Raw genomic sequence first — 14,075 nt, 5'->3', positions numbered from 1 at the left:
TAAACTATATCCTTATTTTAACGTTAATTATATGTAGAAATTATAATATTTCAGCTATTGTGGGTAAAATAAGTTGTTCACATCAATTTTTATTTATTTTTACTTTTTAATGCGGATAACAAAACATTTAAAGCTACATATCTGGCTGGCACGATTGTCCACTGGATTGTGTTGCTGTAGAGGATATATCTGGTGGCTCTTTAATATTAGTAAGCTGACTGTGTAGATAGAATGGAAAGTTAGTGTAGAATTAAAAAGCAGAAAAGGTTATGAATGACAGAAGGAAGCTTATGCTCAGATTTTTAAATTTCTGTTCCCTGAATACACTGACATGCCACCTGCCTTGACAAGCTCTTAAGAAGGTCTGATAATCCTCAGAGAAATGAGGCTGAACCAAACGAAATGACATCCATCTAAGGCTCACTGAAGGGTGCCTAACCTCAGAGGCTTAAAATCAATATTGATTTTCATCATTTATTTTACCCTGGCATTTAACTATCCCTTAGATTTAATACCTTTAGATTTTTGGTTAAGATTCAGTGATGGGTATGATAGCAAGGGTGGTAGTAAGTTATGTAGATATAATTTAATTTATGAACTCTGGAGCTCCAGGGTAACTTCCAGTTCAAGAAATATATTAACCACATACACATCACCCTTCATTTTGCGGTGAAAGTTTTCAAGCTGGGTCCCTATTGTGCCACTTAATTTATGGTTAGGCCAGGTACATGGTTCTGTGTTCAATATTTCAATATAAGTTGCTCCAGCCATCAGAGGGGATGAAGTTGGGTTTCAAAACAGCCAGCTGGACAGCTGATGGATTGCTCTCTCTCCTAGCCATAGGCTGGGGCATTAAGGAGCTTTTAAAGCTTGTCAGTGGCTGGGGTCTTTTTCTGCTCTGAGCAGCTGCACGCACCGGCCTAGACAAGCAGAATCAGCCATGCTGCAGCAGGCAGAGGGCACCTCCCAGAGTTACTTACGTTGACAGCCGTAGTGCCAGGAATTTCCCGGCAGACACTCATCACACTTAGGCCCTGTCGTTCCAGTCTTACACTCACAAAATCCTGAGCCATTACAACGATCATGGACTGAGCCCAAAGGGTTACAATAACACTCTGTAGAAACAAGACAACACACAGGCTGGAGACAAGTCTGTATGGTTTACAGGTTATCAACACAGAAGCGTCACTTATCCATCAACGCATCACTTACTTAAAGAAAGATGGCCACTAATGAAATGCTTTTGGAAATATGGCTATTTCAGGTTCATGATTTACATGCTCAGCCTTCCACGATATCGGAGGAAACCAACTGAAAACTTCCAGGAAATAAGACATCATGCTCTTCACTGCTAACAGATCATAATGGAGATGCCATCTGTGAGGGCAGTTTTAGATGGTCTAATGAACACCATGAGAATTTTCTATATCAAAGATAAATCAACATGCCATCAGTGTAAAACCTGTTTTAAATTTTTCAAATGGGCTTATTTGTTACACTCAATTTTTGAGAATTGCTGAATATTTTTAAAGTGCAATATGAATGCACTTTGTTCATTCAAAGGCAGTTTTACTTTATGATTTGGGATAGCACCTTAACTTATTTATATATGCACCGTTTTGTGATGAGCCTTTAGATATTGTATCTGCTAGGCATGTTAGTACAGCTTTTATGCAGCCTCGATGAACAATCATGAAAGAAAAATAAATTTTGCAATCACAAGTCAATTTCAATATAGGCATCATGTGAAACACATTTTCCATTATAACGTCTGCTGGTAGGACAATATAACTCCGTGTAATAAAAAGTAAATAGAATATTTCCTTGACTCTTTACACATTCTTATACAGGATACTTTTTTACTTCTGAAGCACTATTTTGCTTAAAGGCTGAACCAGAATTACTTAGCTTCCACTCACTTGAAAAGTAATAACAGCTAGTTTTGGAATTTCTGGGCCAAAGTTTCTTTCCTCATTACCGCACTGTATACTCTTAGACAGGTTTGTATGTCTCTATCTCACTTTCTTTATGGTCCCATTAAGAGGTTTTCTTGTTAAAAACAAAACAAAACAAAACAACAACAAAAAAAACAAATAAAATCATACCAAGCAACCAACGAAACAACCAACCATGAAAAGCCCTGAAAACTTTGGTTTCATATTACTAAGTTTAACGTCAAATTAGCAATGGAAATTCAGGGTTTAATATTATAGAGAGGTCCAGAATTTTGGCTCTCACTATTTTTGTCATAGGAACTATTTAGATAATTTCTTCAAAGAATGTGGAGTACCTTAGAATTATGATTTATTTCACGTTAAGTCGTGTTTTGACTTCAACATTCTTATGATACAAACATATATATAAGACATAAAGAATGAAATACATAGGTGAAAATAAAACTAAATTTTACTCTAAAATGCTCTCTCCTTGCCTGGCTTGGCTTGTCCCTAATAATTAGAGTTTTATTTTAAATTGGCATTATTTATTTTAGTGTGTGTGTATAGGGGTTGTTCAAAATTTTTTAAATAGGAATTTTGTTGTGGCTTTAAAATGTTTCTCTGTACATATGTATATTATAAGTATGTTCCTATACCAAATCTGTAATAATGTTTCTTACTATTTAAAGTGTATAAGTTGGCAATGAGTCACCAACATTTTGTAGGCCAGGAAGAGAGTTACATCTGGCCAACATGAATTCATATATTATTCTAATCAATTGGCCCATAACAATGGATTAAGGTTTTTAGATGCAAAAAAATGTAAATAAAATTTTTAAAAATGTAGAAGATCTAAATCACAGTATATCCCAATGGTTCTCATAGGAAAAGGCAGTAAATGTAATGCTTTTCAAACAGTCATGAAAATAAGTGACAAGGAGAGGTGTGGTCTACACTCCACCTTACATACAAATAATTTAGTTTTAAAAATACCATTTATGGGGCTTTGATCAATGGTAGGTGTTGGGTGATGAGGATGGCCTTGGAGAATTATATTTTATTTCATGAAACTAGGAAGAACTATGAGAATAAAAAACAACATGACATACTTTTGGAGGTTTGATTAAAAAGTTACACTACAATTGATTTATAGGTATTAGAAGTGTCTTGTGTTTGCTTTGCTCTAGAGAAGCTATCCCTGATGACCTGATCGTGGGTTTCAAGAGCAATAAAACATAATACATCATAATTTGAGATACGTTTAGTAGCAACTGCTGAGCCCTGTGTTCCATTCTGATGTCAAGCTTGTTATCAGGGATTATTAGCAGTGATTACCCAAGGTCACAAACCACCTATCCTCTAGCTTCCTGCTTAATGCTTGAGTTTATATGAAACAGAATCATGCAAGGATGTCAACTTCATGTAATTGCTGCATCATACAGGGTAATTACATGCATCTTTGGAGACATGGTAGTGCTTGGAATTTGTATGAAAATGGGTAAATTCACCAGTAATCACAAAGCAGCAATCACTGTGGCAACATGAAAAGGTTGCATTTTATATTTGCCATAATATAAAATGATGCAAGTAGTTTAAACATCTATTTCAACACAGAGTCGACACTTTGTCAAAGGTATAGGCTGTACCCTCGTGGATCTGACTGCCAGTTGTTAAAAAATTGGGAAAGTGCCTTGGTTTTTTTTTTTTTTTTTTTAATTTGGAGAGACTAAGATGAAGTTCAAATTTTCTGAGTTTACTGCCTAATTCTGTGAAAATGAGTTGGATAAATACCCATTCATTTTCATTAGTGCTTTCTGTACAAAATAGTATAAACATGAACTCTCAATTACTTGTGGTGTATCCTCTCCAATTTAATTCTCAGTCCTGCCTCAAGCCCTTTGGGGAGCTTAAAGGTGGAACAGAGTGAATAGGGCATATTGCTCCATAGGGCAAACCTTGGCAATGGAGCCACAGGCTTCCAGAAGCCCTTGTGAACTCCAGCCTTAGCCTTGTGTACAGGCAGCCCCAATATCTCTGCCCTTCACCCCTTAAGTGGGAAAATTAAAATCTATAGCTCTTTTAGGAAATTGTTATTGATTCCTTGTGTGTGTATATTGACTAAAGACAAAAGATAAACCATAGCATATACCAGCGAGGCAAATTTTTTTGTTCACTCTTTAAAAACAACTTTACCCCTTAGGAAAAGGACAACAATGTAAGGAATTTTGATATTTGGGGGTTATTGTAGCTAATTGTGTGGTACCTAAAAACACTCATCTTTGTGTTTACCAATTACTTTACTTGGTTTGAAGAGTATAACATACTGAATAGAAACATGTTTGTCTCAATAACAAATGAAATTCTCCAAAGGTTTATAATTTTAATTAACAAACTTTCTAGAAATGGTAAAAAACAATTGCTCTTGATTTTTTAAGAATAGAAATCAATACAGAAATGAATATTAAGCTTTTCATATTTCATCTTTAGTTTATGTGATTTAAACCACAAAAACTGAATGGGCTCTGTTCTTGTCTGTGGATAATCAAACATGGATTTACAACAGGACCATACCTCTTAGAATTGGCCAGGAAGTGCAGATTTTGTAGTTCACAGATTACTTTAGGACTGAAAAAAGGCCAAACTTCCTGAGAATAGAATACTCTGAGCCAAACATATTGGGATAATATTAAGTGACCTGCTATAAGAAATTTTATGGAATAAAATCTTCTCTCAGAAGGCCCTTTTCTTTGGTTTATTTAAAATAATATGAATTAAGTTATAAAACATTTTAATTTTATGTATTTTGTAAAAATGATTAGGTTTTACTCCTGTGTTCCTATTTATTTTCCCTTTTCTCTTGTTTCCATATTTATGGTATGACATTTGTATACTTTTACAAATGACATTCAGTGAAATGTAACTCTGCATTCAAAATTCAGACAGCTACATGTCTTTTGGTTTTTATTAGTATCCTGAAATCTTTGTAACCCAAGTGTTATAGAGGTAATTGAACTGCTTCTGTTCACAAGCTCATAGTCGAATTGTGGCTGTCATCCAGAAAGTAAACCATAAGTAGAAGACTGACAAGCTTAGCTTTGCTAAATGTGTCACAGTGGTTGGGAGACAGTGTTTAACTTTGAAGTCAGGAAAATAACTCTTTGCTAAAGGTATATGATTTAGGCCAATTTGCCTGACTTTTCTCAACTAGAAAATAGGGGAAATTATCAGTGCGATACTTACCCCCAAGTATTTCGTTAATGAGGATCAAGTCAGAAAAACATATTTACAAGTCAGTCCATAGTTCACCAAGTGTTTCCTGGTCATCCCGTATTATCCCAATTTGACCAAGAGTTCTCCAATGACTTACCTAAGGCACTCAGCTATTAAACTAGCAAACTGGGACTTGAACCCAGCTCTCCGGCCTTTAAATCCAGGGATTTCTCCACTAATTCACAAATAATAAATACGGAAGACTTTGAAAAATAGAACATACTGTAGACATAAACAGCATTATGTAAAAGTTGGCCCAATTGAATTCAAAACAACTTGTACAGCTATTTTATGAGACACTTGGCAAGTACCTATATCACCTTGGCAATCCAATCAAAGAACAATAATCTCAGAATTGCAGATTGACTGGATTCCTTTTTTTGATGAAAAGATCACCTGCCATTTTTCAGCTCGTGTATTCTGTTTAACTTATGTAAAAAAATCTACCTTTAAAGTTGGTTGCCTATACAGTTACCTACTGGTGTGGCAACAGATCTGTAGCCATCACCATTTTGAATATATGCATTTGTTCCAAGTAAATTATGAAGTGAAATTCCATTTATTGTTTCTTATTTTTCCATTAGCTCCCTTTCTTAAAGGCAGGTTCCACTACACAAAAGGTAGGCAAGGTTTTTTGGATGAGAAGGGCACCTATCCCGGCAGCTGACATAAACAGTAGTCATGGGGTTTGGGGAGACTGCTCCAGGGGACCCAGGGGACTCAGTTTTCCAGGGCTCATGAAGCTAAGAGAATTAAGCATCTAGAATAATTTTCAGAAATTGCTTCTCTTTTGGGGGGCTCTAGGAAAATTCAATAAATGGAATTTCTTTACTGTGGATGAAAATTTCAGGAAAACTTTTACATTACCAGTTATTAGTAGCTTTCAATTCCAAACGGCAATATTTTTAATCAATCAGTATTTGTTGATTACCAATTATGTGCAAGAGCTTGTATCCTAATTTCTCATATCTATTGTTACATCCCATATAATGAGTTTTCATTTCAAAAGTTAGGATCAGATAGAAATTACCAGGTTTTAAGATTTCATGCAAAAAAAAAAAAAAAAAAGGAAAGAAAAAAATAGAAAGAAAATTCTTCATCTTCTAAACACGATTTTTCAGAGCATTATCTTTAAAGCAACAATAACATAAGGATTCAAAATATATCCCCCAACTATGATTTCAACCAGCACAAGTGAATTTTAAATCTATCACAAAGATGTTTTTCTCCATTGAGAAAATTCATTTTGGCTCAGCCATGGTGCAAATCACCAGCCTCTCCACTTTAAATAGCTCCCCATAGCTCGAAAGGCACAGAACAATAGCTGAAATTGTAATGGAACTGACCTATGCACACATTCTCATCGTCCAGCTGTGCAGAAGCATTTCTGAAGTAGCCCAGCCTGCATAACTCACAGTGCTGCCCTCTAGTGTTGTGTTTACAGCTCACGCAAATGACTGTATTTAGCAGATCGATATAACTGCATCGATTGGAGTGGCCGAAGCATTCACAATCTTGCAAGGAAGAACAGAAATGTATACAGAGTGTATACAGTAGCAGAGTAATAGCACACTACATGCTCGGATAAAATGAGGAGTGGAGAAAAGATGGCGGAACGGCATTACATATACACGATTCAACATGACACATGGCGACAACAGGTGGTTGTGACTGGCATGGAAGTAGCATCTGTTTCAAGCACGATAGAAAGGTTGGACATTCAGAACATGACTGGGGATTGTCAATTCTTGGCAGACCAGATGAACAGAAGCATTTGCAGGTGTACACCTTTTAATATTTGGAAAGAGTTGGATTTTATTGATGCAAAAGTCTACTTTTTGCGCACTGAGAACTTGACTGTCTTTGCATCACTGCCCTCATTTTCTCTTCACATCTGCAGGCTTCAAAAAGAGGCTGGCAAGTATGTGAGCATCCAGAACCTGAATCTGCCATCACCCTTGGCTCCATTGTTTACAGTCTAACTATCATTTCTGTTGAGACTTGAACTTCGTCAGGATTTCACAGAAATCACGGCAAATTTAATAGTGATCTAGACAACTAAGTAATTCCTTATTTTTGCTTTTTTCCCAAATGCTAAAAGGGAAAATGGCTTTGGGAAGCCTTTCATCAGGCCAAATCTGCATGTTTGTTTATGTGTGAGAGACAATATCTAAAGCAGGGAGATTATTTGTATTATAAAAGGGCTCTTACGATTTCTTTTTCTTTCAAGTTTCAAGCTAAGTCTGCTACAAAAGAAGGATTAGGCAGCTACTGTATTCCCAGATTTTTTCCCTTAGCCTCCTCAAAATGTTGGAGGAGGCTCTGAAGCTTAGGGGTGATGGTAACAAGAACTAGACAAGGGGATGGAGGAAAGAGAACGACAGCAGGTGGGGAAGGGTGAAGAGTGACTAGATTTTCTCTGTGTTGCCTCTCAACCAAAGCAAGAAGTGGTGAACTAATTCAACCTTTTCCAAAGAAGTGGTAAAGACAAAGACAACTGGTAGCAATAATTATTAAATTAGACAGAAATGAGAAGGGTGAGAGGTAACTAGGTGGGGAATGTAATTTGTCTTCTCAAAATATGGGGGGTAAGCCTACGTGGACATTTATGGGGAAGGTCAACCATGATACTGAAAATCATTTTTATACTCCTTTTTTAAAACGTCCAGCTTTGATTTCATCTCACCAGGAAGCCAAACACAGGCACTATTTGAGCCCATCCCTTCAATACTTTATTGGATTGGTCTACCATGTGCCAGGCACTATGAAAGGTGCTGAGTTACTCTGTTGTCCTAGATAAAATTTTGGAAGTACTGCATTCGGTGACTAGGTAAAAATGAATAAGCATCATCAACAATGAATACGGAAGAATAAGGAAGGGTGACAAGCCTCCCCTTCTTTTCTTGTTAACATGCTGCAACTCATCAGGACATTGTAGATTCATTTATTGGAGAGGCAGTTACTACAGTAGAGAGCTGAGGTCAAGGTCCTGACAGAATGAAATCAAATTTCGATAGAAGCAGAGGATGACACTGAAAATGGTAAAGAGTAGAAGATACTCAGGAATAGGGTCAGCACCTTGGGGACTCCAGATGCTTAAACAAAAGGCAAGAAGGGAAGATTCCTGAAGGCAAGCCACTGTCCCTATTTGAGGCTATCTGTATCACTGTGTGTGTGCTGGGTGGGGATGGGGATGGGGAGCCAACAAAACCAGAGAGAGGGAGTTCTAGGCGAAGGAGGCCTTTGGAATCCAATGTGGGATACGAGGTAAAAAAAATACTTGCCTAAATTTAGTAGTTAAGGCATGCCAAATTAATAAGAGTAACAACAACAATAGAATTGCAGCTCATGGAATTAAATTCTCTTAAAAAACAATAAGCATTTACCCCAATACACTACATTTCCCTGAGTTACACCTTGCTGAGCTGGCATTTCTGACACCTTAGGAAACGTAGAAGGACTCTAGAATGTTCCTTGCTTGAAGGTTTGAAACAAGCAGAATCTTTTCAGCTTGGATCCACCTCACAGTAGCGGCAACAGGGAGGAGACCCAACTCTCCAAATATAATTGCTTCCCAAGGATTTCTTCCCTCAGAGCTGCCTAGAATTCCCGAGGGCACGAACAGCCCACCCTCAGCCTCTTCCTGTCTGGAAGGGGCCCCTGAATGGCTGTCCTCCTTCATGTTCCTCACCCCAGGTTGGTCCTTGGTGCACCTAGTAGAGTTAATCCAACTTTTTTCAAAAGCATCTTTTATGGGCATAAATTCATCCTAGGAACTTTTTAGAACTACAGGGAAGTCCTTGTTGTCAAGAGGTTTGTTTATGTGTGCTGAGAAATAGAGAACAAAATGGCATGAGGTATTTTAATAGTGGCACAAAACGATCTAAAAAGATATTCATCGAACTTGAGAGGACTTAGGACAGACTAACTGAATGCTGGACTTAACACTAAATCTTTTTCGGGCAGGTAGGGTTTATTAAAAAAAAAAAAAAAGGAGGGCAGGAGCATTTCAGGTGAAAGGAACAGAGTGGGCAAAGGCATGCAGTTGGGAAAGGGTCGAGATTAAGGCTGGAGACGTTTCACAACATGGCTCCTTTGTATTTGAAGGACTCTAAGATCTTCCCAATGAGCTCCATCGGACAAGGCTTTATCCAAGGAATAAAAGCATATTTGTAGATATCCAAGTTCAACACTTTCAAACATAGTCTATGAATCTCCACAGATATGTCAAATGTGACACTGTTACCTACTATTCTTTGAATTTAATGAATAGTATACATTTCTGTGATGACATTAACTATTTGTTTCTGCGTCCTTTTTTTGAAAACCAATTTATTAATTTTGATCAGAAAAGTAAATACTATAAATGACATAAGTAATCATATAGTTATATATGAAATCATATTCAGCTAAAAACCAATACTATAAATTTATTTCAGAAAATAAGTGGATATTTAAAATGTCTTATAATCTAGGAAATGGGCTGACAATAACTTGATTTTTTTAACACTTTTAGACTCTTCTGAGACATTGACAAAGCTGTCTTCTCTGGCCACGACATATTGCAGAATAAAAAGTGAGAAAAATATCTTTGAAAATGATTTGAAAAACATGAGAAAATTGTACAAATACAAGGCGTTGCAAACGTAACTATGAAACTGTTCTTTTTTTCTTCCCAGTATTCTGTTAATTTACCACTAGTGACTAGTCTTTCAGCATAGGCATAGAATCCATCAATGATTATTAATGATACAGTTTGAGCTGCGTTATCATATTAAGTTTCTTAAGGGATGATAGGAATAGCTCAATAATTCTTTGATCCTCCAATTCACTTACCTACCATTGCCTCCCTTCCCATGGTCCATCCTCATAAGCACTTCCTTTCATATATTCTCCTCTCCCTTGTCCCCGCCCCCCTCTCCCCAATCACAGTCTTCCGGGCAAACCTGATCCTGGTTAAATCCAGTTCTCCACCTCTCCATGCCTACACCCTAGCAGCCAAATGTAGCTGGAGTTTTTCTCCAACCATTTTGAAGTAAGTTTCACTTTAAGTTGATAATCATAAACCTCCTGGGGCCCTCAGGGCTGCCTGGCAACCCTTCCTGAACAGGGGACTTCTGGGCCACCATTGTCTCTATCGGTGCTCCTCCATCTGTACCCACCATTGCTTATGTCCTATGTCCTGAAATGTCTCAGGCCTTAGTCCTTGGACCTCATTGCTACTTAGGCTCACCCTAGAGCCAGGGTTTTTTACTCAGTCTCATGACTTTATAAACCATCTATGTGCTGATCTTTCCAAAATAGTTATTTCCGGCCTGGACCAACTCTGCAGTCAGTTAGTGCGGCTTCATTCAGACTAATATACTCAATGGCCTTTTTAATGTCTCCACTTGGACACTTAACATCAAGTTTAACATGTGCAAAATTGAGCTATTTGGTCACCTTCCCAAACCTGCTACTCACCCAGGCAGCTCACGCCATCTCAATAAACAACAATTCTGCTCCTCCAATTGCTTAGCTCGAAATTCCTGGAGTTGTTTTTGACGCCTTTCATTTTCTCATCCCTGACAACTAATCCATTAACAGATCCTCTGGCTGTGCTTTTAAAATACATCCTAAATCTCAGCACCTCTCACCATCTCATCCTTAAAGCTACCATCACCCCCCACCTGGATTGTTGCTGCCGTCTCCAAACTGCTCTCCTGGCTTCCATCTTTGTGATAGTCTCCTTTCCACACAGCAGTCAGAGTAACTCTTTCAAAATTTAAATTAGGTTACGACATCCCTCTGCTCATAACCCTAATGGTTCCCCATGCCATTCAGATGAACAGAGTTTGAACTCTTTCATTCCCCATTGATCTGGTCCCTGGCTTCCCTGGGGGGCTCACTGCTATGACTCTCTCCCTCACTCATTGTAAAATGTCTCCATGTTGCTCTGCAAACGTGCCAAGAACTTCCCCAGGGCCTTTGCACTTGCTGTTACCTCTATCTGGAATATTCCCCCCGCCCCACCACAGGTGTCCCTATGACTTGCTTCCTCACTTTGTTTTCAGTTCTCTGCTCAAAGAAAATCCTGTGACCACTCTGAAATAACAGCTCTAGACCAAATCACAATAATCCCCCAATTTTCTAATCCTGTTTAATTATTTTTTAATCTTTATAGTACCTGAAATTATATTAAAAAAATATTCTCCCCCACACTCCGACTGCAAATACATGAAGGCAGATCTTTTCTGTTTTGTTCACAGTTGTAACCACAGAGCACAAAACATCACCTGACATGGACTGAGCACTCAAAAAAAAAAAAAAAGTGGAATGAATTAAGCAATCAGTGATGATCCTGAGACACTTTCCTTTGGGAGTCACAGGAAATCACTGAGGAAAGTTATTTTTAAATTCATCCCCTCACCACCCCAATTGCATAAGAGTCTGGCTATAGACTATAGATTAAAGCATTTAAAAAAACAAGAAGATATAACTGAGTTAGTGATTATTTTAGTAGAGTTGACTATATGTCTACTCAGGTCAACTTAGGTAGGAAAAACCGTATTTCCAAAAATTGCTATAGCTTTATATAGTTTCTCAATCTCAAATTGCATTGAAGACTACATATATTTTTTCAGATATGTTTTAATGTATTTCCTCAAAAATAAGACCTAGCCGGACAATCAGCTCTAAAGCGTCTTTTGGAGCAAAAATCAATATAAGACCTGGTCTTATTTAACTATGATATAAGACTGGGTATAATATGATATGATATGATATGATATGATATGATATGATATGATATGATATGATATGATATAATATAATACTGGGTCTTACATTAATTTTTGCTCCAAAAGACACATTAGAGCTGATTGTCCGGCTAGGTCTTATTTTCGGGGAAATATGGTAATTACTGTTGTGTAAACAAAGCTAATGGGGGTCTCCAAAGCATACCTACATACTGGGGCACAGCAGACACTGCAATCTTTCTAAGAACCACCTTGTACCAGGGGAAATGGATGAGGCCCAGGCCTGCAAAGTCTAACGCAGTGTTTCTCAACCTTGGCACTAGTGCCATTTTGGGCCAAATCATTCTTTGTTGTCCTGTAGATTGTAGGATATTCAGAAGCTTCCCTGGTCTCTACCCACTAGATACAGTAGCAACTAGTTGTGACAACCAAAAGTCCCCTGGGGGGGCAAAATCCTCCATATATCATATGATATCATATAAGGCAGTTATGATAACATAGTCCTTAGTAATTGGCTAGTTAAAAACCAATAAAAGCTAGAAGTGTTTTAGAAGAGGGAGTGTTCAAAGTTGGCTTTCTAGGTTGGGAAAGAACCAATCCTCTTCTAAGGTGTAGAGGCTCTTTCTGATAGGAGTCACAGGAAAACAAAAGGTTGGAAAGAAAAAATGGAAGAAAAAGAATGTAAAGGAGAGGGTTAAATATCCCCTTGGCACCTTCTTTTTCACTGTTCCCCATGCTGCCTCTGATTACATTATTACATTACCTAAGTAAATATAAGATAAAGTACCCTGACTGTGGCATAGGTAGATTTTTTTTTTTTTTTTTGACCTAATTTCAGTCACTCAAAAAGAAAGGATTTAGGGAACAGACTTTAGATAGACAGGAGGTGAATGAATTCAAACTCTAAAAATTATTTTCCCTTCATTGCATTAACAGTCATCAGGACTCCAAAGGGGCTTCCCTCAGGGGTGGGAATGAAACGTTTTCCTGGTCCTTACCCCACCCCAACCCTGTCTTACAACCTTGTGTAGCTCATGAAACTCTTCCATACACATCACTGGATGATGATGTGGATTTTTCTATGATAATGCTACCTCCTGAGGTGGCCTATTCTTGCCACCAGTGATGCATTTGGATCTTATCAGTGCTGTTGACACCAAGATATCAGAGATTCAATGAGGTAAGGTCAAATTCCAGGTCAAGAGGCTTCTTGTTTATCCAGCCTGCTTGAGATGACATAGAGATGGACTTTGTAAAAGTCCCTATTGCTTCCTTTCTCCTTCACCTCCTTGGTTTCTTTGTGTAGATTTGCATATTATAGATTAGGAATGATGTCCCCACCGTGGCCTCCATGATTGCCTTAGGATGTACACGCACATATACCCACACAGGCTTGATAACCTATCAGCTGGTCCTTCTCTCTTCCTAAATGACTTATTTCCCCAGGTTTCAAATCCATTTGGAAACCCCTCAAAAGGGCGTTTTTAATGTTCAATATGTGAAAGCACGTTGTGAGGAAAGTTTAAGGCATGGTTTAAATACTACCGGTTTTGCTTTTCCCATCTTCTGATCTCTTTCCTCTTTTTCTCTATATGCCACAGAAGGAACAATTCAATGTTGATTAAAATCTGAAAAATTATTTGACTAAATTCAATAGGGAAGCTATTATGGTCATTTTCACCAAGTGGGTCAAACTAAATTCATATTTTACTAACAAATATATTTATTTGTAGGAGGTGTTTCCTTAAAAAAAAAAAAAAAAAAGGAAAATCATAACATATGCCCAACAGTCAAGGGTGGAAAACAAGACACACCTGTCACATAGCACATTTAAAGGAAAATGGTGAAATAGAAACAAGAGTCTTTATGTTTCCTGAAAAATCTTCATTCTGTGAATGACAGATGCTAGCTGGAATGGGCCATTCATGAGTCACAGTAAAGATACTGGTCGTTTTCATGTAAAGACAATAATATAATTATTATTTTCAGGTCATAATCAAGGCTTAACCCAGTGCAAATCTTCATTGGTATTTACTCAGATTCATTCTGAATAATGTTTGGAAGTAGAAATTCCAAGGTTATTTCATTTGTTACAAAGCCAAATGGGCACCAGACCTGGAACCTGCCATCC

At 37.6% G+C, this 14,075-nt stretch overlaps 1 protein-coding gene across 13 annotated transcripts in view; it reads right to left on the bottom strand.

The window, feature by feature from the left end:
* NTNG1 (netrin G1) overlaps nt 1-14,075 on the bottom strand; it is a 294,202-nt gene that overhangs the window by 43,667 nt on the left and 236,460 nt on the right. For 5 of the 13 annotated variants that reach the window (XM_074318381.1, XM_074318379.1, XM_074318382.1 and 2 more), the window contains 2 exons: nt 6,554-6,721; nt 981-1,115 (listed from right to left, as the gene is read on the bottom strand). The exons of 4 other annotated variants lie outside the window; for them this stretch is intronic. In XM_074318381.1, the coding sequence (XP_074174482.1) occupies nt 981-1,115; nt 6,554-6,721 (303 nt within the window). The remainder of the gene's footprint in view (nt 1-980; nt 1,116-6,553; nt 6,722-14,075) is intronic. 4 more of the 13 variants (XM_074318383.1, XM_019746506.2, XM_019746502.2 and 1 more) reach the window with 2 other exon arrangements.

Source organism: Rhinolophus sinicus, linkage group LG14 (genome assembly GCF_036562045.2).
Source record: "Rhinolophus sinicus isolate RSC01 linkage group LG14, ASM3656204v1, whole genome shotgun sequence".
Classification (NCBI taxonomy): domain Eukaryota; kingdom Metazoa; phylum Chordata; class Mammalia; order Chiroptera; family Rhinolophidae; genus Rhinolophus; species Rhinolophus sinicus.
The sequence above is the reverse complement of the archived record's forward strand: the minus strand, read 5'-3'. Positions and strand labels throughout refer to the sequence as shown.